At 41.6% G+C, this 26,118-nt stretch overlaps 1 protein-coding gene across 1 annotated transcript in view; it reads right to left on the reverse strand.

The window, feature by feature from the left end:
• Nucleotides 1-26,118, reverse strand: part of rngtt (RNA guanylyltransferase and 5'-phosphatase) — a 111,531-nt gene that overhangs the window by 18,760 nt on the left and 66,653 nt on the right. Inside the window, exons 12-13 of the mRNA XM_085770375.1 lie at nt 24,519-24,587; nt 6,071-6,171 (exon numbers count right to left, since the gene is read on the reverse strand). Of these exons, the coding sequence (XP_085626501.1) occupies nt 6,071-6,171; nt 24,519-24,587 (170 nt within the window). The remainder of the gene's footprint in view (nt 1-6,070; nt 6,172-24,518; nt 24,588-26,118) is intronic.

Consider the following 26,118-nt stretch of genomic DNA (forward strand, 5'->3'; position numbering starts at 1 on the left):
ACCCCCATAATGCAACAGTCTTCACTGAAATATGACTGAACTGTACATACAGTACTGCTCAAATACAAAACAACTTCTTTAACAAATTTTCCTGGATATTTTTTTTCTTCTATTAGTGTGGCTTCATGTTTTTTTTTTCTTACACAATCCAAACATGCTACATGAAATTAGTGGCAGAATGATCAGTCTGATTAGGAATTGATGAAGCCGTTACTCGTTCTCTTCCCCAGTGCACTCCAGTTTATTTTGACACAATCACCCACACACTGAGTCTCGATGACGTTCGTGCTCAGTAACGTACCATGTGTGTATTAATCAGCCAGGTCGCCAACATGTTCAAGATTTTCTGCTGTTTCAGTAACGTTTGCCAACACCCACAAGGCCCAGCTGTTTTAGGACATCACTGCCTCTTTCTTTAGAAATAATTGTGAAGTCGTCATCTGCAGAGGGAACAAATGGGCTTGGGGCTACGTTGCCATGGAGCGAAATACAGTAAGGCGCCGTTTCATTAACCCTTTCTGTCCGTTTGGAGGATCAATACGTGGAAGTCTTTACCCATGGAGCTCAAGACGAATCATAAAGCTTTTATAAATGAAAATTAGTTAAGATTTCATGAAGGAACTGGAGCTCTAGGGTTGGTATTTAGTTGTATTGTGTTGTTGGCGATGCTTTTTGCAAGGTTTGGCTGTAACTACTGTGCTGTCGTATCAGTTCATGCTACAAACTTGTAAATGTTCAATAAATATTGAGAGATGGATAAATGGTGGTGGTTGATTTTGGTATTTTTATGCATTTCTTGCATAAAAATATATTTATATACATATATTTTTTACCAAAAATCATCCCCTTTAGATATGCTGGCTACTATTGGCCAGTGAGGCATGTTGTAAAAGATTAACAACATTAATGACCTATAATTATACACGCTGCCAACATGGGTTAAAATAATCATAAGAACCCAGTTTAACAGCAGAAAATTAGACGCTAAGAACCATAAAATGTGAACGCTGGAGTTCAGCCAACACATTCCCTGTGATATGATGCCAGTTCGATACAGCTGGGCCAACTCCAGGAATCTTTCCGTCCATACAGAGGCATTTATTGATGGGGTGGCGGAGGTTCAGCCCAAAGACAGGCTTCATGTTTGTTCTGCAGAATCCTTCATGTTTGTGCTGACGGCAGAAACTCTGCGAGGGCTCACTTGACATCTTTGACCCCCCCCTTATTGTGAACTTCACTACACAAGTGCAGTGAAATGTCTTCCTCACCCTAAATCCTTCTCTGCAGCTTATAAAATCGGTCTGTGCCAACTGTTTGCATTGAACAATTGAAACTGCAGAAATACTCTATCTTCACGCTTTATAAGACGTTTGGAGTTTCACAGCACAATGCACAGAGAATAAAGTTTGTTACTGACATTTCAGATGGTGTTTGGCAAAATGTGGGAAATTAATTCTTTATTTCACCAAATGTGACAAGTAAAAGTGTCCTTATGGATTAATCCTAATTATCATTTACTTTGTGCACTTATATATGTCCTACAGTATATGTACTATGTTAATCTATTTCCATATTGATTTCTATTTTTTTGTCCTTGCCACTTCTTCATTTTGCTTTTTCGTCTTTCGTCTCTTTTCTCTGTTCTAATGGATGAATGGATGAATGGAGTAATGTTGTAATCTTTTCCTTCAAGAGTTAATCAGGATTATGTATATATGTGAAAACAAATTGGGACAAAAAGATGAAATAACAGTTTCACAGACATCAGGAACGATTTTTGAAAATGAAATATAATTTAAGAGATTAAGAAACTGCGATGGAGTGATACTATGATATTTGTTTCTTACTGTCTCTTACTAAAAACCCACCGACAAAGGGTCAATTGATGAAAATGGGAAAAACTAACACATCCATTCACATTATCCAACCTAAAAAAAAAAGAAGATGACATCATAATGGCGCAGTAATCCAACTAACTGCAGGACTGTATGGATGAATGAATTTCCCCCAAAACCTCTGAATCATATGTTGCACTTAATGTCACTTTGGCTCTTTTACATCGGCGATGAGGAGAGTGAGTACCTGAATTGTGAACAACACTTCACACGGAAAAATGGACTGGGATGCCGTAATGACACTCGAGTCAACAGAGTAGAAGGACCGGTAACAAGGAGCGGCCTCCTGGGAGCTAATCCGAGCCAGACGTACAGTATCGTTCTCCGTTCCTGGGCCCTCAAAGTCACTACACACCTAATGAATGATGATGTAACCATTAGTCACCGCCTCTTCAGAGAGATTCGCTGGCTCGAATTATCCCCTGGTTCAAGCGATCCTAGACAATACTCAGGACTGTTCAACCACCAGATTTGGGAGGGGCGCTACTGTATCGTTGCCTTTCTGGGTTTGCGTCAACTTTCCATTTTCATTCTTCTCTCCTCCTCCTCTCCCAGCCTCACGATGATCACTGTCTGCCTCTGTTCTCCGTCTTGGAGAAGGTAATAAGACTTGCAAGGCTGTGTGCCTCGGCGGTACACAAAGACGTGCTCAAGGATTGATTGTGTGGGCTGGTGAATAAACAGTTGTTACCTACTTGTCCATCTCTCTTTCTCTCTTATTCTCCCTCTCTCTCACTCTCTCAGTAACTAAGGAGAGATCTGAAAATCTACATCGAGCGAGATCTGGAGAGAGTGCTCCTCTCCCTCAAATTCATCTTTCAGCGAAACGTCTGAACGTTCTCAAATGGCAACAACAATCGTCTGTGCTCTCCCACACAGCGGGGGGGAGGAAGAGGAGGAGGAGGAGGAGGAGGAAGAGGAGGGAGGAGGAGTCCAAGAGCTGTCTAGCTGGCTGCCTGGCTTTGGAGTAGGATGAGTGGCTGTGCCGTGCCGTTGCTCCTCTCAGCTTAGGCTCGTGGCTAAAAAGCTGGGACAGTCAGTCAGCGAGGTCACCTGGCTCCCGGGGGGGTGAGGGGAGAAGGGGGGTGAGGGTAGAAGCAGAGGCGCTACTTGTGAACAGGCAAGGCAGGCAACTGCTTGGGGCCCCGAGCCATTAGGGGGCCCCCGAGGGACGGGGCCCGAGGGCAGTTTTATCGACAGAAATATTTCAAAATGCGCTACCCGCAGTGACCGCACCCCCCTCCCCGTATCGTCGTATAGCGTCGATTTGCAATGACATCGCAGTAGGAAACCCCCCTGACGGGGCCCCATGTCATTCTCCGGACCTGATCCCATCTAACGTCAACCTGTATGATGCACCTTATCACTGGGAGTTTCTAATGAAGCCGAGGGAAAAGAAGAGTCCACCTGGGAGCAAGACGTGAAGAAAAGAGAGGCTGAAGTAAAAATTAATGCAAGACAGTGGTGGTAAGTGGAGCAGAGTGTAACGTGAACAGTAAATAACTGTTGAACAAATGCTAATAGTCTAATGTTAGCTTCAGACCAGTGGTGACCAGTTAGCGAGTGGGACTGCACTGGACTGAGGGACTCGGTGCGGGCGGTTCTGGTGCTCCACTCGGTTACGGTCGTTAAGTGACAAAAAAAAAAAAAGAGCAAGGTTAACTTAACGTTATCTGCTGGCCTCCTTGGCAGCAAGTAACAACACTATTAACTTGCTAGCTAGCAGGGTGACATAGTAAAGCTATGTTACAGTATTGAAGTGAGTAGCCTATTATTATTATAATAATATGAAAGTGTAATATATTGGTGCTATGAAAGCTATGCCCAAGGAAAACATTTAAAAATCACTCTCTTAACTCTCCTCAGGATTATTATTTAGGTTTCTGACAGCAGCAAATCAGAAGGACAAAGTGCCCCCTCCCAGTGCTGACAGTGAAAACTGTAAGTATATTGTCATAAAGAATCTTTAGAGGGCATGGCATATTATCAATTAAAGTAAAACTGTCTTTTGTTTTTTGTCATATCAGTTGAATGTCCACCTCCAGTGAGACAGCAACACCTGCCCATCATGAAGACGACATGTCACCAGCTTACACCATAACTGGACATTTGGAATAAAAAAAGTTTAAATTTCATACATTTTTTGTTGGTGTTCGATTATTTATAAAATTATGGTGATAAACACTGGTTGGAGGGCCCCCTGGGGATTTTTGCTTAGGGCCCCAGCAGACTCTAAAATCGCCTCTGGGTAGAAGAGGGGGGGCAGCGTGAGCAGAGAGCCGACAGCTGTGGGTCTTGTTTGTTCGCGCCCAGACAATGCGCCCAGTTGAATAGCGGCAAAAGTACACAGATCAAAAAGAAGTGCATTGTGCTGCTGACATAAAGAAACTGAACAAAAAGAAAAACCAAGGACGCTACAGCAGCATCTCTGTGAGTCTGTACTTTAGTGCAATAATCCTGACATCAGCGAGTGAGCAGGTAAATGGATGACTGAGTGCTGCTCTATCTTATAATTTTCCTCTTATTCACTCGATTAACATGACAGCAGTTGATCGACCATGTGAGGCTCTGGCCTCCCCACAGCTCAGTGTCTTGCCCAACAACACTTTGACATGTGGACAGAAGGAGGAAGTCAGTAGTGCATGGGTTGCTCTTCTGTTTTTTTTCTTCTTGAGTTTAGCATATTAACTCATTTGTACTTTGCACTGTCTTTGTGGACACAGTGCTGCTTATTGTGAACTATTGATTGTGGGTTATGTGGCCGGTTTACATGGGGTTTTCTTCCTTTTTTACTCTTTTTCTGTAATGTTTTATCTGTAAAGCACTTTGTGAAATTGCTTGAAAAGTGCTACTGTACATAAATAGAACTTATGATTATTATGATTATATTAGCATGCTAATCAGTAGCCTACAATCACACTATGCACTCAAAAAACTACTTTTTTTAAACCCGATGATGTCATCAAATGAAAATGAACACCAAAGGACATCCTATCACAGGATTTCACCAAGATGTGAAAATATCAACCTGCTACGGGAGGGAAAAACAATCGCTGCTTCTGATGTGACGTTATTATCAAACAACAAACTTAACTCACTTCCACCCGATTCGAAAAGGGAGAAGTGACTCACAAACTTTACCGCACATTAAAAATCGCCAGATATTCCCGTCCCCATGCGATTGTAGAAAACCAGGAGGTTTCGCTCTGTCTTATCAACACTGGAGCCGAGATGCAACATCCCACCTTGTTGTTTCTTTAACGCGACAACACCGATACACCTAAACATGTCACAATGCCCGGACCTCCATCGCCACCGGATCAGACATCACTATTAACGCAGCTATCTGTTTATCCTCATTACTGATCATTACAGATCTGATGTCTTTTACAAACAGCAGGTAGTCACATAAAGAAAAAGCATTTTTGATGCATCAAGACGTATGGATAATCATTAGGATTCATCCCTTCGGGGAACATGTGTATCTGTGGAAAATGGAGATGGTAATCCAGAGCTGGGATGGAAGTGGGAGCATTGCACAACAGGTTTACTATTACATGACTGCATCTGAAACTCTGAATACTCGTGTCCAAGGCCTCTAATTACCAGCAGGAAATCGATTTGTCTTTTCTAGTATAGAACTGTTTTTCTGCGGATTTGTGATGTGATGTCTACCAGGAGGATGAGGACTACTGTACTGTAGGAGGAGCACTGGGAGATGTGAATAATTTATACTACAGAGGGTAGAAAAAACAAAACACAACATAAAACGGGAGAAAATGGGAAGGGTTTGCACATATAGACGCATAGAGCAAGTCAAGATTTTTTTTTTTTTTTTAGGGAGGGGGACTGCAGTCAAAAAACCCCCCCAAAAAAACGCATATGTAGGTGGGATGATGGTGAAAGGGATGAGCTTTTGCAGACTGTAGCAACTTTACTGTTAGAAGAGACTGAACCCCAGAGAGAGAGAAAAAAAAAACATAAAGGTATGAAACAGAGGAAGATGAGTGTCAAAGAAATTCGGTTCATTTCTTTGAAAAACATGCCTCACACAGAAACTGTACGTGAGCATGTGTGTATATGTGTGTCTGCGTGTGTGTGTATCCATGCATCAGAAAATGATAGGTGCTATTAGATTCATGAAGCAGAGCGTTTCCCTGGCAACAGCTACTTACCCCTCTCCTCCGACTTTGGTGATCTTCAGGCGAAAGTCCACAGAGTTGAGATTGGGGGGCTTCCACTTGAGGATTTCATCACACCTCCCGGGTTTGTACCTCTGCAGGGACAATGAGAAAATGACATTACATCACATTAAATGGAGGGAGGTGTTGGGGTAAACGAATACAAACACAAAACGCTTTCATCGGAGCGAGGTTGACAACCCTTGACACGGCAGGTTTTTAATGGCTGGGTAATTTGTGAGTCGAGCAGAACGGCTGAGCAGCAGTTTATGGTCTGAAAAGCCTCGAACAAATTAGGCTCCATTATGATTCACTGTTGGTATCTAAGTGTCTGGAGCAGCAAGACGTGGAAGCGAAGAAGTGATCTTCGGTTAAAAATTAGTCTCTGGGTATCAACCGTGTCGTGAAATGCAAACAAGTTCCCCGACAAAAACAAAAGGGAGCTAATTAACGAATTTGTTCAAGGACTCTGCGTTTGAAATGAAATGATTATAAGTGGAAAATTGCACGGTAGGAGCGTATTAGAACAGACATGTAAATATAATTAGAAGCTGACAAACTCTATGATTCAATGCGATTGCAGTTTTCCCCCCACGCCGTTACTGCCGTGGCTGAGCGAACAGCGACATATGACGCCCGTCACACAAAGAAGAGCAGCAGCTCTCCTTCTCCATCGTTTGGATTATTTATGCCTGTGTGCTTGACATTTAGGAGGACGTGAAACAAGCCGGCGCCGCACGGAGGGAACATGAGAAATGTAAAGGCATGACGGGTGGAGGCGGGAACAGATGACCAGATTCTGTCACTGTCAGGTTGCCCGGTAACAGAAGTCTACACTCCGAGGAAATGTGTGGAAAATGCAAGACAGGATTCCTCGGGAGGACCTGCGCTGTCACAACTCATGACCGGACGAGGAGTTTTCTTTCTGGCTCCACCCACGTGCAGGCCGGTGGCAGGACTTAAAGGAGAAAAAGAAAAAGAAAACTCCTCCACAGACACACGGTCGCTGCTGCTGCTGCTGCTGAGTCGCAGCCTGACACAAAACTTTCCCTAATGGCTTTCAATAAACTTCAGGGTCCGGCCCCGGTATCGCTTTTAATTATTGTCAGTTAGGTCTGTTTTTGTCTGATGATGTCAAAAGTGCTGTGACAAAGTTCTGGGTGTCTGTCGAACCCAATTAAAAAACTGTACTTGTATCTGACAGGTTGAAATAACAGCAGCAGCTGATGTAATCTCAAACCATGACACGACAGTTTCATCCACATCCTGGAATATCCTGGCGGCTCAAAACAAGGAAGTTGCTGTTTTTAAATCACCAATTTAACTGGTAAAATGTTACATGGGAATCATATAGTTTTGGCCCAATTTTATGTGAATCACATGTGAATTCCCATGTGAACCCATTTTCCACATGTGGTTAGACACATGTGCTCTACATGCGCCACAATTAGTTTATCGTAAAGATTCCTAAATACTGTCACTTTCCAAAAAATGATTATGTCTGAACCATATCGGCAGATGTGCGCCAACGTAAAGGTAAATGCACAGATACTGGTCCATTTACGTGACATTGAATTGGTAGGAATTTAAATGTTAGAGTCTCATTTGTAATTTAAAAACATTCATCAGTACAGACACCAGCTTGAAGAGCGTTTAATTTAAATTTAAAGCAGATATCAGTGGAATGTTTTTGTTAATATAAGTCCTAAATAGTCCTATTTTCCGTCAGCAATCACTTACATGAAGTATTTCAGCCTAAACACGAGTCTCTCCGTCACTCTGCTCTGCTGTAACCCGAGGAGAAAATTTTCCTTGTGGGATACAAGTGTTATCCAATGAGGGGAGAGAACGGCATGAAGGGCTGTGTGTGCAGCCAAGGGATGCGCGTGAATGTGGTGACGTAGCACGAGGACCAATTGATGCCTGACAAGGGCGGGGGCTGCTAACTCATGGTGCGTTCAAGGAAACTCGTACTTTGTGTTTTTCCTTCCTGTGAAGTCATACCAGTTCGATCTGGTACGAGTTCACGGGTCGGAAGTTACGAGTGGCCGTTATAGGGAACTTTCACAGACAACAGGACGGTAAAAACACGAGCTACGGGTTACCTGGAACGCTACCAAGTCGTAGTTGTGACTTGAAGCTGTAACTTACGGTTTCAAAAGCCTGCCTTGAACACAGCATTAGCCGAAACGGCCGTGCCGATGATATCTGCTTTAACTTTGGCCTGATCAGCTTAGTCATGGAGCTAATGTTAATTAACAGGTAACGGTGGTTGATTTGTCACCAGCTGAGTGTTTTGTTCACCCATCTTGGCTTCAAAGAGGAGAAATAACAGAGTTGTTAGAAGATCCAGTCTGCCGTTTTGTTTTGTTTTTTCCATTCTAGCTTTCACTCACACTGCACCGTGGAATAATCAATAAGGAGAGCAGCACTGCAACGCTGGATTGCACATCGATACTGATCCCTGTCATCAGTTCAGGACATCTCTAGCAGGTGGAGCAAAGAGCCTGCCATTAAAGCCTCCTCCAGGCCGCCTGCCTCATCTCCATTTCACTTCAAACACCAACAATGAATATGTTAAACGTTTCTTTTCTGGTTAACTTGGTTTAATTGTGGTAAATTTGTCGGGTTAAATTGTGTAATTATCACTTGATCGCCCATTATGGCCTGATGAAACGATCATTCAGTTGACCAAAAGTTCAGCAGATCAATTCAGCTGAGTCATCAAATTAAGTTACATGGAAACAATGTTGGCTTTCTTGCTGATACTTCCCAGCATGCACTGCATTTAAGTTTGAAACCTCTTGTTAAACCTCATATCTATGATATAAAATAGTATCCCAATGCATGCATTTTCATAAACATAAACATGTCTCTGATCAGCATTACAACTATTTTATAGTAAGTTGTCCATAGTTCACTTCACACACCGTCTGCAGCCTTGTTGTGCAACATAAGGAGTCTGGTAACTCTTGTTCGCAATGAAGCAAAAGGTGCAATATGAGAATGAAAACAAGCGTCTACACAATGAAAGATTGGAACGAAAAAGTAATGAAAGATCGATTAGAGAGTATATTCAGTGTCACTGTGTTCATCACTTAGCGTAGCCATAACTGCCACCCTTTATCGCAGGATTTCAGTATTGATGCTTCTAAGTGTAATGGCTGGTGGACTTTGTCGTCTTAGGTGTAGAGTGAACACGTGCGTGGCCGCGGCGTGGCCTTCGGATTTGTCCACGGTGGAGCTCTCGGTGTGGGAGGCGGCCTTGGTTCGCCTTTGAAACCAGCACACTTTACAAAGGCTATTCACTGCAGTTAGCTTGAGAGCAGGAAAGCAGGGCAGATCTCTTTTTTTAAAGAACCTCGACTGAGCACATCTTTTCTTCTGAAACGGTGAGAGTGAAAGGGAACGGTCTTTGATGCACTTAGTTATAGCTATACCGCGCAGCCAGGCATCAAAATAAACTCCTCTAAAAAAGAGACTTACTCCACTTATGCAGCTCTTATGTGAAATAAAGTCACTTCATTAATGATCTGGGTGAGCCAGAGCTTCTGAAGGGGGAGAAAGTCTGTGCAGAAACAACAGCACATGTACAGCTCAATTAGTTAAAGCAGTCTATGCAACAGTCAGCCCTCGGAGAAGCCGATGCTTCAGAGCTGAAATGTGTATGCTACGTTTTAACCCAAAGTAGAATTTGCTTTAAAATGAATCCAAGCCAGTAAAACCATAGCAACAACCCGATGAAAAGCCAATCAGACGGCAGATTAAATAAATAGGCGACCTTCAAATTCACTCCAAAATGAAAATGTGCTGCCAGTTGTACTCTCGCTTTCATTGCTATTGTTAGTCTTGTCAATAAGTGACTGCACATACAAAAACAAGAGCTTCATTATTGAAGTGCAAAGCAGACCTCCAAACCCGACCTTGCATTCAGGAACACATCTCTCATCTATCAAATTCATTTTCATGTAATGATGTTCCATTGCATATAAATTGCCTGCTATTTCAGGTTAGAAATGCAGAGGCTGGGCTGCCACTGTCAGACTGAGGGGAGGAGAAACAGAGGCCGATGCACAGTGAGAGTGCAGCTGCGTAACTTGTTAAATTAAAAAAAACAAAAACAAATAGAGAGAAAATGTAAAAGCAAATATTATATGCAATAGTTATTTCTAGGGAAGGGATAACTAGACAGAGGTTGTCAGCTCTAATAAAAATGAGAAGCACTAAGGGGGCCTAAAAATGGGACCAATGGAAGCTGACACTAATGCTGTTATTTCACATTTTACACCTCAGGAGTTGTTACTCGTTAATTTACACGGATCACTCCACCTCCCTTATGAATGTAGTGTAGTGCTTCGATTGAGTCCAAAAAATCAAACGAGCCCATCCCATTAGCTGTATTTATGAGCCCGAGCCCGATTTAAACCTTACATTTATCAATCAGTTGGCTGCTATTGTTCAAGTTTTACACAACCATTTCTGTTTTTTTCCCCCCGAAATCTGTTCAGATGAGATCTCGATGAGCAACACTGAAGCATGAATAATAGAACAGAGCAGCAGCTTTATTATGATCCTAAAACAGAAAAACTAACTAACAAGAATTAACTTTAGACTTCGTCTAACATAATATAACATGGTTTTATAGCCTCATATAAAATATTCAGTAAAGAAAATGAATGATTAACTTTTATCTGACCTCAGGACCGGACGCCAGGGACCAAAAGGAGGAAGGGAGGAGATCCTGGCCTGAATCAAGCTCCAGGGCAGAGTTGGGGCAGATAATCAAAGCTCTGATTTACATTTCATACACACACACGCAGTGCTGTTTAATAGTAGATGGCACGCAACAATGTAAATAGTTGGTCTGTGCTAATTCCTGAAGGAAACATCTGGCTCTTTAGCTGCTAAATCCTCCGCTATGTTCAGTTTGAGGGAGAAATTTGAGCAGATTACATATTTTGTGTGTTTTGTGTGAGAAGAAGTAAATATAAACCCAGCAGCAAACACACAGAGAGAGAAAATGAGCCTTTCTTCAAACGGCCACTCTTCACTCACTCACTCACCCACTCCTCTTCACAGATCCCTTTAAGTCCTGAGATATTTTTTCGACTGTCCTGGGCACACAGCGTGTTTAAGACCTGCCCTCTCAGATTTTCAAAGATGTCAAAGTCGGCAGCGCTAACAGACCGTTCCCCCAAAGCTTCGGCTTGATTTCAGTTTTAGTGTGTTTGTGTTCACGGTAGACTTTGGGCTCTGCTTTGAATCACTGCTCCTCTTTTTTTTTTGGGTTTCACTTCCCTGGCTGCAGGACATTTGCAGCCAACATTTGTAGACATTTAGTGGAATCAATTCTTCCCTCTATCTGCGTCCATCTCTATCTGAGTATTTTGGTTCACTACATCTAAAGTTGAAGTTGTTATCGAGTTTAAACAAGGTTGCATCAACACATCATCATTTACTCCTGTGTTGCTGAGCAAAGTAGCTTTTTGTCAATTTGTCAGCTGTCTCTGCTGTGTGGAGTCTATACATCTCCACATTTTCTTCTGCTTTGTTCAACCAATGACTCTATAGTTAATAATAACAATCATTTGTATGCAGAGGCTGCAAAGTGTCTAACTGCAATATATTCATTGCTTTCATGCAATTCTCAAGTGGAAATGGTGTATAGGCACTGAAATACCAATGTATACAGACAACATTCCCTTTTACTTCTATTGGAGTAAAATATCTCGTAACAGACTCCATCTCCGCTGATGATGATTAATTGGTAGGTAAACAAATGGCAATGGTTACCTTAAATACGATGAGTACGTTTTATTTACATGCGCCATGCCTTCACATTCAAAAACCTCATACCTGTAACCAAAGCTACACCGCTAGACGTAACGTAACATAACGATGGACTTCCGATGGGTCCCTCAGATACCACGAATGAAATGCATTTACGTGGCATCGCTCTGTACTGGCATGATTTCTTGTGTTTAGTCAACTTATAATGTTTGAAGTTTCTTTACAGCATGCAAGATTTCCACATCGTCTTCTCGGTTTTTTGTGTGGCAGTGTTACAGCGCCACCACAGGCCTGGCCTATGTACTACAGCGATTTGAGTCACTTTCAGTTAGCAGAGTTCCTACTAAAGCAGATGGACACAGCACGCCTGAATATTTGACTATTTATCGCAAGTCTTATCGTCATCGCAATATTGAACAGTGCCATCACACATCAGACATTTTGCTGATATCGTGCAGGACTAATTGTTGGTATCTATCGTCTTCTCTACCTAGTGTATATTTGCAGGTGCAGGCAGCTCCAGCACTGCAGCTACAGCTTTGAAATCCTTCATCTTTATCCATCCATCCTGCTTAAAGAAAACCTCTTTTTTGGTGACTGAGATAAATATTGAAAGTAGTCCACAAAACAATATTTAACTTTCAAGAGAACTGTCAAAGAAGCTCAAACAGACAAGAAATCCACAACACAGAAAACACACCCACAGTGTTTGTCCAAGCATGAATGGTACCATCACAGCTCCTCAAGGAACCAGCAGCTCATGAATAATAACATGTTGCGATTCATCAAAACAACAATGCATTACTCTTTACAGCACTTGACAGGCTATCACACAACCAGCTGTAGGGACGCTATTTAAAAACGGGGCTGCGGCTGACAATCAGTTATAAGTTTGTTGTGATTGATAGAAGAGGTCCAAACTGTAGCCCCCTCTCTGCCGACAGTACAGAGGAATAAATAACCGTGGGTGGGAGGTGGGGAGCACATATGAGAACCAAGGGAAAGAACAGCAAACAGACAATGTGACAAGTTATTGAACGGCGGCAGGTCTAAGATTTGTTACCCTTTTAAAGTCCAGAAATAGCCAGGTTGTGTTTGATCTAACGCAATCCATATTTCCACCAGGAAGAAACGGTTCCCTGTCATTTTCATTGCGCCTCAGAGTATGAGAAGAAATGAAAACGTGGAAAACACAGAAGCTGAATACTGATAGATGAGGCTCTTTTGTACACCAGAGTAAATACACCCCGCCAGAATAAAAGGTCAGTTGTTGGTTATTCTTAAACACATACTCCTAAAGGATTACTATTGATTAAACAATCCTTTTTGTGCTTTTAATACAACATTTGCTTGCACGTACTGATCCCGACTGCATTTTTTTCCCAAGAGCAAACCACACAGAATAGTAGACTTCGTCTTTTAACGAGACAGTCTGCAGCCAAGCCGGCGGCGACTCCGAGTTTAAAAATCCAAAACAAAGTTACGTAAATGACTGTTATCTAGCTATACTATATGTATTCACCATTATGTTTGCTCTTTGCTCCTGTTTTCATATCCTTTGCAAAATATGCAGCACTGTGTCTACAAACCACTGCAGAGATTTTAAAAGTTTACTGTACATACATAGATATAAGTATCAAATCTCCCTCTTGCTATTGTTTTGAAATGTTTTCACTTTTGTGCAAACAGAGAACGAGATAAATTGTATTAAACACCAACATTCATTTTAAGAGCAGTTTCAGTTTTGAACTGATTATTTGGCAAAGATAGGAGAACAACAAATGCTGCAGCTCAATTATTCATAAACCATTATGAGCCTCTTTACCGTAAAATGGACGATTGTCCGTTATTGTACACATATTGTTGCAGTTCACAATTGATACCAGAAGCTGCCCATAATAAACACATGCCTAATGAATGTAGGAAGTGTAATTCCACTGAGGAAAAAGAAGACTCCTTGAGGGTGTGCTTTAAGATAAGTCCTTTGATTACAGTGTTTTTTCCCTCTTTTTCTCTCTCCACCATCTCATTTCAATAACAGCTTTTTGCTCCGAGGCAGACTTATTGTTTGAGTGTGCTGCGGATTACAGACAAAAGGCTGGACAAGTCCAATAAATCTGTTCCCCAGAGAAAAGCTCCCTCTGTTGCAGCTCAGACACACTGGCCCATTTCTTAGAGAGTCACATTGACACTTCCTCTGTGTGTGTGTGTGTGTGTGTGTGTGTGTATATCCTAAAGGGTTGGGTGTAAATGGTGCTGTGGCATAAAAGATTAGTCTGAGAATAAACAGGGTTGAAGGATACAGGGACAAGAGGGCAAATTAAAGAAGGAAATATTGAGTTGACACGCAAACAAAAGAAGAGAATGACCACATATTTGGTGGATATTCTCATTCATGAACGCCACAAAATGCACAGTAACCAATGACCTGCCCTAAACTCCCATATCTGCCTCTGGTAATCTTTCACAATATGATTCAAAAGCTTTTATTTCAAAGCCGATATAAAAAAAAAAGACCTTCTGTACCGACTTGGCTTTTTGAGTGGAGTCAAAAGAAATGACTTGAGATTGCGAAGCGAGAACAGAAACCTCGTCTTTGTAGCCTTTGTGCAGAGATCACCATCTGGAGTGCTCTCTGATTAGCAATTCTGCCATCTGCGGCAACGGTTCTGTAAGAAATCCAAAAAATCTTTCAAATGTTCCCTCACGCAAAGAAAAGCATATTCCAAGGACACCGTGTGTTGGGCGAGATAACACACCCACCCAGAGACTGCGGCGCCGCTGCAGTGGAAACCAAACCTCTGCTGCTCTTATATTAATGGACCTTCACGGCAGCGGGACCCCGACTGAGATTAACCTCGGGAGCAACACCTAATCCCATTCACACGACAAGATCTTAACACCGCGTTGGTCGGTGCAGAGGTCAACCAATATCAATGACTTCTGGAAACCAATCTCAGTGTGAGGCAGTGCTGCTGACCCCCCCCTACACACTTCAGCGTATGCATGTAGTGTTGCTGATGAAATGATTTTTATTCGTCCCCACTGCTGCATCTGCTGCGAACAGACCTTGCGATATAAAAGTGATGAGTTTGCAACAAGAGTTTTGGTTTGATGTTGAAAAAGAGCAAAGATCAGAAGCCTTTCGCCTCCTCCTATCGATTTAAAGTCACAGCGATTTCTGTCTGTCCACTACCTCAACTTCAAGTATCCACAGATACTTACAGATTAGACAACAGTGGTTTCCTTGTCACAGGGTGTGGCTCAATCCTTTTGGTTTTTCTTTTCATTCTTATCTTGTTATCCAACATCCCTTATCTAAAGAACTCAACATGTTTGCTCCCACTGCTCAGCATCCTCCACAAATAATGGCTTAGCTACATGTGCTGGCATATAAAAGGGGATTTCAAACAAAGAGCTCCCAATCAATAATCCAATGACTCAGGCTAAAGGTTGAAAAAACTAAACACATTTTAAAAAGTGAATTAATTCTGTAAGCCACCATTACTTTTATATTCACGGTGTCCGGAACAGCATGGAAACGTGGATGGTTTACAGACACACTGTTTGACTTTGGGTGGAGCATTACGGGTGAGTGGCTTTGAGTGTGCGCTGGAGATAAAGTAGATGAGAAGGGGCTGCAAACATACAGCAAAAAGCATTGCAACATTGACTATTTTCATGATATGAATATGTTATATTTATAACAATGACAATAAAGTAAAGTAAAATCAAATGTTTATGGTCTCTGTTTTCTATAGTGGCAACATGTAGACACTGTAACACTGGATAAGACTTGCAGACTATTTCGTTGGTAAAGTTGCCATACTGTAAATCTGCTGCAGTAACACATTGGCACTGATGACTTTTTAATTACAGTAGATTTACAAAGCAGAAAACTAAAATTATTCCTATTCCCATTTTATGTGTTATGTTGTTTGTGCTAAGTCTGTCAGCCAGTGTTTGCCAGGCCTGCGGTGGTTACGGTTTGTTATTTACTGTTTAAATGAATCTTTTTTTTGCAGTATTTAAGTGTGAGGCTCTTGTTGTGACGATACCCAGACCACTGTCTCTGCTGCTCTCATTAGCAGAGAGAGTGTGGTTAGATGCATGTGAATAAATCTGATATAGTCTAAGTAATAACCGCAGTAGGGGTAACCCTGAATGGTCAAGGATTTGTTGATTCAATACCATTGACGTGTTCTCCGTCTATCAATTGTGCAGCTTGTATATACAAACAGCGCTGTCCATGGTGCTGTGACACTCGACCTCTGAACCGGCTATACAGGCGCTGATGCACATATCATGGCCACACAATAATGGGACAAACTCAAACACTCGTCACTACACTGTCCCCAAAAGAGAGACTGCGATGAATGTCGTGCAGGCAAGCCTTAATGAGTGAGATCAGGAAAAAGATGCCATCTGAAGAATCAAATTTGGTTTATTTGGGTGTTTTAAATCTTTTCTCTGGAGCGGAAAAAGATGAACAAATTAGATCATGAATCAAGACAACATTATTTGACGATTAGACGACTGAAAATCTTTAGCCGGGAACACCCCGCCCTCGTAATAACTGTTGCTTTATCGCAAAAACTGCTTGTTTTTCTTTCATTTCCGTCTTGACTCTTTCTCTTTGTCTAGACTCTAAAGCATATTCATAAAACCCTCATTAACAAGACGTATAATTGTTTAATGTAGACTCTGTAATAGACAAGTAAAAACCAAACACTGTTGCATAACATTTTCTTTGGTAATGTCGTATCAGATGGCTGACTATTTGCATCATCTTTCAGTCACATTAGACGTGCCTGCTTTTCCAGCCCGGCCCATTTGTCAGAGCAGACAGGGACCGGCTGCGAAGCTTCAGGAGTTCAGAGAGATTTCCTTCTGCCAGGTTCATAAAAACTGCTAAAAAAAAAAGAAAAGAAACATCTTCATGAACGATGATTTGATAACAAATCACACTGTCGACAGGCAGCTAAAATGAGACGCATTGAAATTTGTGTCTGCAGTGGTAATTTCTGGAGATTAACTGTATCTTGTGCACAGCCTTGCGGTGCTGTGATGGATTGTTATCTACAAGTCCAGGATTATATAAGAGGGAGGAAAAAAGCACCTGATAACAACGTAGACTCGTCTGAGGAGGGGGGGTGACCTGTCCGTGCAATCGGGTTTCAAATTGACAGGACATTTGCGCATTTTCCCCGGCTGATTGTATTCTTCTACCATTGTTGAACAGCAAGTGTGAAAAGCTGCTGTCAAAACAAATCAAGCCCTGGCTGACGGTGCGGCCCTAATCCATGACTGGGGATGTGGATGTTGCAATTTCCTCAGATGGCTCAATAAGAGCCATATACACCCTAACATCAAGGGGACCTCTGTGCTTTCAAAAGCCTCTCTCCTGCCCAGATTTTCCATCATCAGATTTACCGCGGCAACGTGGCAGAATATGACTCCAAATCGATGACGGGCTGCATCAAAGGCAGCAGCCCTAAATCCCAAAACTATTTCTAGTTAGATAATCTGGAAATTCAATAAAGCCTCCAAAGATATTCTCAAAGGCATCTCTTGCATAATGTGCAACTAAAAAAAGAAACCAATGATCACACCCTCTTTAGATAATTTAGACCCCCCCCCCCCCAAAAAAAAAATAATAAATAAAAAATAATTTCCCTGCAGTTCTACAAATCAGTATCCAATTGTGGAAGTAGGAAAAATTAACATACTAGACTCATCATGTAGATGAGACATGCAGCAAAACAAGCACTGCCTCAAAACCACCAAGACAAGAAAGACACAAAGAAGAGAGTCAGAAACATCTGCAAAAATACAACATTTAAGCCCACGTTTAGGTATTGATCAAGGCGTTGACACTTCAATTAACCAGCCTCGTAGTCACGCTTGTTTGGAAATGCAGATCATCTCTGCTTGTGCTGTGTTGGAGATAAAGTGCAGCTGTGCAAACCTGCCGCCACCAAATTTCATTGCCAGCTCTCCTGAGAGCTGTTGCTACCTGATGGCTGTATGATAATTACTTCACAAATCACAGAGAAGAGCTGATATTGCCCAACAAGAGGGGAAACAAAAACAAGAGCAGCAGCTACTGTATGCTATTTGCTTGAAGCAGGGGCCGACTGTGAAATCACTCCTTCATTCATTTTGCACACTGATGTGACACTTAGTGCCAACTTAAATGAAGACGAAGCATTTCTAATAGGGAAGTACCGAATCCTGATGTTTGAGGTTCTGCCGAATACCGAATCCACTGTTTACGTTTTGGCCGAATCCGAACCGAATACCGATTCTGACTCTCATCATCGACCCTGACAGTAAACATCACACAGTGTGTTTTAGTCTAACTGTAAAAAACAATGGGCAATAACCTTCGCCACTATTTTGCATTTGAATAGAAAGCTCACACTCATCACCGATCATTTAAGCTTCAAGTCATCCAGGATACAGGCTCAAGTATTTTTTCTCATTGAAAACAAGAAAGAAAAAGACCAAAAAGTGAAATTATTCCCACAGAGCAGAGGAAATATATGCCTGTAAGTATACTTATACCATGCTTCTGTTAAAATAACAGCTGTTTGTTGGTTTATAATAACCACAATAGCAGTGCTAATTCCTATTAGCCCGTCTATGATGTTTGCCATTATATGTTAGCATTGAGTTAGCAGACTTTATATTAATTTTGTGATAATGACAGCGATGCTGACTGTGCTGAGAGTGCTTTGAAACTTTGTCATTCAGGGAGGGCAGACTATTGTTCGTAAACCTTCCCGTAATTGTTTCCGGCATCTTTTGAAGGATTTGGTTCGGTTGATGTCCCCATCAAAAAGTCAAAAAATGTCTCATTTCTGATACTTTGCAACCTGGTCAGACTGCTGAAAATACGGCTTTGAATGGTCCAGATTCACCGTACCTCGCCACAGGGCATGAAGTATGGCTCAGCATGCAAACTGTATGGTCAAGTTAAGTCGTTGTGTCCCACAATGCACATACGAAACCAAAGGCCACTACAGTTCTGCTTATGCCCCCGACTGTTTCCTTGATATATGGGCAGCACCATCAAATGTCTGACCCCTTAAATCAGACATGGGAATATAAAAGCCTCAAGGTAACATCTACAGCCACTCAAGCAATCTCCTCCCCGGCCGTCCGTCCCTGAGACCTCCTACAGACCCAACAAATACCTCCTGCGGTAACCAGGTAATTCTCCACATATCTGAAAACATACAGACCGTTCCTCTTTTCCTGAGGTGTCTCGAGTGCCATCTAAAATGACTGGGTACAAAAAACTGGTAGAGACTCAAAGGACAGTGCAATACTTTTGACAGAACAATTTCCTCACAATTGCCAAATCTCATTTTGCACTGGAGGAGAGGAATAGTCATGACAACGGGGCGGCGGACCCAGAGAGCATCAGCTTGTGCTTTGAATTTCAAAAACTATGATAGATCCCCCATCGCGCAGGTCATGGTCTGGCCGTGCTATACTCTGCCTGGTACTGTAGTGAACTTACAACATTTCACAGACTGTAGCATCTAGCACCTACTCATTGTTTTCTCCAGGCACTTAGGGGGCTTTCACACCTACCTCGTTTGGTCCGGACTTTCGGACTTTCCAGATAGTTCGGATCAAATTAACAGGTGTGAAAGCTCCCCCGGACCACGGTCCGGACTAAAGACCGAGTCTTTGGTCCAGCCTCAGAAGGTGGTCTCGGTCCGGACTATCCTGGACCAAGGTCCGCTGCTGCGTAGTGTGAAAGCATTTTTTTGGAAGGTTCGAACTATCAGACCAAATACAGGAAATAACGTCAGATGCGCTCGTGCCGAAAAAAGTAAATAAACAGAAAAAAAGGAAAGAGGAGCCGCGGCAACCGGCGGCAACACTTGGGGAGAGGAGGAGATCATATCCAGATTTGGTCAGAGGGATGGGTGTGTCAGTGTAGGCTACACTTGTAAACATTTATACACGGAATTAAACAGTGGAGTGTTTAATATAAATCCCCAAACGGTATGCATATTTTTATATAGCCTATTTTTTTATATAATGACCCGAATACATATTTTTTCCGCCGAAAAAAGTCTGAAAAAGACGGATCAGCGGGTGACACCAAACAACGTCTGCCCCAGCAAGTCAGAGCTTTTATTTCTCTCACACTCACACACACAAGTGACCTGGAGAGATGCAGCCGCATCTGACAGGAGGATCACGCGCGTGTGCGCATAGCGTGTGTGTCCTCCACTACACAAAACAGCTGATCGCTGATCGCTGCCACTCTGATCAATGAGAGCAGCACAATCCTCTTTTTTTCTCTCCTTTCATCAGCTCTAAACTCACTCTTCTGCACCGCGATTACAAACCACAGCGTGCTTTCCAGCAGTAGGCTATATTTTTTCTTTTTTTTTTACACATATTTTTATTTTATTTTTTTCAGAGCACTTTCTATGCGCTAACGTCAGACGCACGCTCATCCGTCATGACGTCGGTAGATCCTTTAGTCCGCTGTCATAATAGCAGTGTGAAAGCGAACTTTGCTGGACTATATGGAAACAATGTAACAAAAAAAAAAAAATTAAGTCCGGACCTTGGTCCGGACTATTAGGTGTGAAAGCGCCCTTAGTTGAGAAAATATTGGATCTGCCTCTCGAGCACCAAGTGTTGTTGTTAGCAATTACTACGACTATAAGCAGCTTTAAGTGTGTTTAATCTGCTGCTTTCAACCTTCAACTTTTTATGGAGTAATTATATTATGGTTATTAAGTTAAAGTCCTCCTAAAGAGGCTTTGTAAAATTTGTAAAATGCTCAGCTATTACTATTTTTTGATTAAAATTGCTTTCCCACAAAAAAAGTTGTTTAATAAAACTCTCAAAGAGGCTGAAAACACTTCTACTATTTCTCCCTCATTGAAACATCCAGGTTTATTCATGAGTATTCAAATGCGTCAAGACTTGTACCCGTTCACGTCAGCGGGGCAGGGGAGACAGAGGGGCGATGTCAAAACATTAGGCTCGTATTGAGATTCGAATCCTGGTCTCCCGCATTCAAGACGGCACGTCAACCAATGATAGTGATATTGAACATCTAGCTGTATAAGTAGATGTGAAGTGTCACATTCACAGTGAACAACAAACAAAAAAATCAACGGTTACTAGGGATTCTGACGCATTAAACCCGACTGGGTGCTGAAAAATTGAATCCAACTTTTTCAGACTCTGGCTTTGAAACTGCATTTTCAAATCTAAAATGCTCAGTTATGGCGTGCATTAGCGACTTTGTTGCTGAAATGTCTTGTAGCAGAACCCAAACACTACCATTGACATGTTAATAATTTCCAAAAAATCTATTTTTGGTTTAGGGGGACTTTAATAATTGATCAGAGTTCCAAATAAACAGGAACATTAAACATGGTTATCCGTTCCCGTGTGAGGACGGTGGTGCCCCTCCGGATAACTTAGCCAGTAACTGATGAACCACATAGGCCCCAATATAATGGTGCCTCCTGTGAAGCACCAATGCCGAACTAACCCTGTACGATGGTGATATTTGATATTCTGGTGGCGTTCAGTGAGAGCATTCCTCCTCTTATTGTATCCAAAAGGAGCAGACAGACAATGTGCTGTTCTCTACAGAGTAAGCTTTCACACTTGACAATCTTTTTTTTTTTTTATGGTGGTGCTATAGTGAAGCCACAGATACAGTTCATACCAAGTGTTACACTCTACCTGAACTACTACCTGCTGCTACTGACAGAGATGCATGTCATATCAACAGTGAGACAACATGTGCCTATAGTCAAACACACAGTGACAGGCCACTGTGACGGAGCTCACCATCAGCCACACATTTGTCACAACATGGAGTCTCTCCACTAACACACCACCCATCACCGAGCCGTTATCTGACCTCGCCTGCGATGTGGCTGAGTTGCTTCTGTCAGTTGTCAAAATAACACACCGATGCACACCGAATGAGCACAAGGAGAAAACATCCACGACTGTGTTGAGTGTTATTATGACCATTAAGCTTCAATTACCCTCCATTGCTAACACGGAGATAGATACCTACGATCGCCAGATGCTTATTCTGATTTTATTTTACTTCTTTCTAGTCCATTTTGAAGACACTTGATACGTGCAACGAAGCATTTAACACACTATATTTTCAGTGTAGTAGAGTGAGCAACCAATGTTTATTTGTCATTGTCTAGAAGTAGGGATGCAGGATAACTATCGGTACAGATAATTAACGGCCCGATAAGCCAATAACTATTGGCCAGAATACAGATAAGTCTGATAACTACAGTATGTCATAGTTCTCCAGCATTGCATTGTTTATTTTTAGTCCATTTGCCTTCTGAGTTTATTTGAAACAACAAAAAATGTAGATTTTTCTTGTTTTTGTCGTGATTACAGTAGTGATGTTGGTTATATAATGTTAAGTCAGAGGCAGAGCCATAAGGTTAAATCCATCTTTACTCACTACATCTTAACCTTTCTTAACTTCTGGTGTCTATATAAACTATTAAAAATGTTATCGGCTATCGGTGAAAAAAAAACAGTTATCGTGCATCTGTATCTAAAAGCTTTGGTTCTTCTTTGCCAGCTACATCCTCTCATATCTTAGCAATCCTTTTAGCAATACAGGGTTAGGAAAGTGGTTCTCATGGTGGAGAACAAGATCTTAACTGTTAACAGTCTGCGTACTTCAGACATTCACTCGACACTGATGGAAAGCTAGGTGGCAACAACTCAGTAGCAGTTGTACATTGGGAGAAACATGTTCCTACCATCTCTACCAAATCCAACACTGTTGCAAAATGTTCTTTTCAGAATCAACAGTCAGGAGTTCATTGTGATCACGGTACTGATAACCACAAATTGAAATGGTAGTATCTCTTGCGTGCAAATCCTGCAAGCTGTGGCACCTAGTGTATGTTTTTACTGCTGCAACACGGATGTCAGTGAACATAATCAATACACGTTCAATGAATTCCACATCTAACAGTGACATAACATAATGTTTAAAGGGAATTCTTCATATTTTGAATGTAAGATGCTCATTTCATCCAGGGGAATAAGCTGAAAGTTTTTTTTGTAGAAATCCTTGTAAACATCAAGACAGCAACAACCAGTAACTTTTCTTTTCACTACAAACACACAAGGCACGAAATCTCTGTAAGCAACATCTGTGAATTAAAATTAATGTTGTGCTTAAGGAAGCACGGCAACTAGGAAAGTCAAATCCTGTGTGAAAACACCTGATGCCAGCTGTGAACTGATGCCAGATTTGAACTGCAGCCAGATCAGCAATGTGCTTGAACTATATCATATACCTGAGCCGTGAGATAGCAGTTACTCTCCCAGTTGTTTGGCTTTGCTTGAAGAGATACACAACCTTACCAGGGTCAATTTGCAGGTGTGCACATTTTACTGGATTCAATCCAGCCAAACAACAAATTTTCCTGCTTTTGGTGCATTAATAAAATATTACCTCCCCACTCGAAGGTGTGTAAATACAAAAAAGAAGCTTGGATGTAAAAAACAATACTTTAAATAACATCCCATGACACAGAGCGGGATTATTTAGACTGCAGTAAAGTCGAACTTGGCATGTTTTATACTTTGGAAGTCAAAGCTGTAATTGGATGTTGCTGAATGCATTTTCAATAGAACACTGTTTTTTTTATTGTTTGCATATTCTACTTGTGTGTTTCTGCCCTTTTCCTTTCACTGCACTTTATAAACTCTGGTTCTGAAAAGTGTCTTAAAATCTGTGATTTAATTAAAACATGACCTTCTAGTGGCTTTAACAATAACTTGCAATATGTTTATCTATTTGAAAGATGAGTGAACATATTTCCCTGAGATTTTAAGAAGACACAAAGCAAGTAAACAAGTAAAATGAGACAGATGCCTCAAGATAAAAGTAATCTACAGAGATTAGAGACTGACTTTGATACAGATGCTTCACATATGGAGAAGAAACTGGAAGTGCATGTGAAAGCTTAGTTTTATACGGAGAAACCTTCACTCTACGATAATGTGATTACTTTCCCTCAGCAGCATTCAAATCAGCAGCTTTATCCCATATCTCAAATACCTTAAATATGACTTGGCTCTCACATCCACTGCAGATACCCGCCTGTCCTGGTGCAATAGCAGATTTCATATTCTACAAAGTGGAATGTGAGTCCTTGAGTCCATCACAGGAGGAGAGGAGAGGAATAGTAGCACTGTCACAGATAAAAATGATTTTCTGCTCTTCTAACCAAGTAAATTGGTCTTGCAACCAAGGCCGCTTCTGTCGTAACACACACACACACACACACACACACACACACACACACACACGTACAGTGCCATGTGTAGGCTTTAGTGTGCAGCATCTAACACTGAGGTCTGTGTTTACGTGGATTCATGTAGGAGGCTGATTTCCTTTAAAATAACAGAGGGCAAGGCTGATATATGGAGTGACAAACAGCGGGTGGTAGTGACAAGCTGTCTGGTTCTCATGTAGCAGCTCGGTGGAGGAACGGCCGAGCATGACAATCGACTCGTGGCAACGGGGGCTACAGTTTTTTGAGAAAAAGAAAAAAGAAAAAGAAAAAAATCTGATGGCCATACAAAGATGGACGCTTACCCCGCATGGCTGGAAGATAAGCCCGTCGACTTCATGGCTGACTTGTGATGTGAAGCTGCCTTCCAATAGCTGTAAAAAGACAGAAAAGCAAAGGAGAGCAGAGTTTTAGGCAAACCAAACAGGTGACTGACAAGATGCTAGAGTGAAATAATATTGATTCATGAAAGTGGTTAGAGCTATAGAGTGTGTCAACAATACCTGAACCTCCAAAAGTAAAGACAAGTATTGAATTGAAACATCATTGCAAACCTCACCCCTGACAAATCCTGCAGAGTTAGATGCACAAGTCTGATAACTTGTCTTTCATCCACCTAGCCCCGAATCTAAGCGCTTATCTCTTTGATTGATAATGCATGACAGAGAGATCAATATCTGGAACTTGACAGACCAGGTTGAGGACAGGAATAGCTACAAATCATTAGGTTCCTGATGACTGGAAAGAGTGGGTTTCATCTCCTCCATTAACATCAACCATCAAGCACCACGCTCTTGTGGAAAAAAAAAGAAAAAACAGAAGGGAAATCACAGCATCGTATCATATGAGGGATTCCTAGGGGACGTGGCAGAGGTACCGCACAATGAAAGTAGATTTTCCACATCATGAAGCACATCAACAGCCACAGAAACAACAACTAGGATATTAGAGGTACTAAAATAAGACTGGATATAATAACTGCATATGGAAACAGATGAAGATGTTCTCTCTCTCTCTCTCTCTCTCTCTCTCTCTCTCTCTCTCTTTTCACCCTGTCTGATGGGTTCAACTCTCCCACAAGAAAAACTGAGGCGGCTTCATTATTGTATGCGAGTGGAATATTTACCATTTTCCAGCAATGGAAATTATGCTTAACAGACCCCTGACAAACTCTGTCACCTCAAAGCTGGATAAATTAGACATCCAATTTTAAGTCTTTTTTTATTATTCATAAAAAGTTCATGATTCCTGTGTTAAAAGAAAAAAAAACTTCAGGTCTTAAACCCTAACCCTCGGAGGAGTCCATTAAGTAAAAATCATTGGCAACCCTGAATTTTAAGTACATAATTCAGAATGTCTTGAGAAATAAATGCAAATGAATTAATTTTGTATAATAATATTTTCTATTAAAGGGGTAGTTCAACATTTTGGCAAATTGGCCCATTCTCATAATCCCTATAGTTTTAGGAGTCGGTTCGTTACCTTTAATTGTCGGTGCAAGCTGTTTTTAGAACGGTGGAGCAGAGCGTGGTGAATGTGCAGGTCACAACTTGTCCACAAGAACATTTTGAGTTGAGTTATTGAATTGTGTATTGGATGAGTTTGATGAGGGAAACCAAGAAATCCCATGAGCCTCCGTAGCGTAGCTCTGAGCAGCTCGCGTCTCTGCTCCGCTGTTCTAAAAACAGCTTGCACTGGCAATTAAAGGTAACAAACCTACTGCTATGACTATAGGGATTATGGCAGTGGGCCAATTTGCCAAAATGTTGAACTATCCCTTTAAAATTTCTAATATCACAAAACAAAAGGGAGGAAAAATCAACTGCTGTATAATAGTGAGTGCAACAACCGATAGCTCTACGTGGATCATTTTGATAGTGAAGACGACATAAAACCTTGATAATT

This window comes from Trachurus japonicus, chromosome 24 (assembly GCF_045865225.1).
Source record: "Trachurus japonicus isolate A0001 chromosome 24, Traja_1.0".
Lineage (NCBI taxonomy): Eukaryota > Metazoa > Chordata > Actinopteri > Carangiformes > Carangidae > Trachurus > Trachurus japonicus.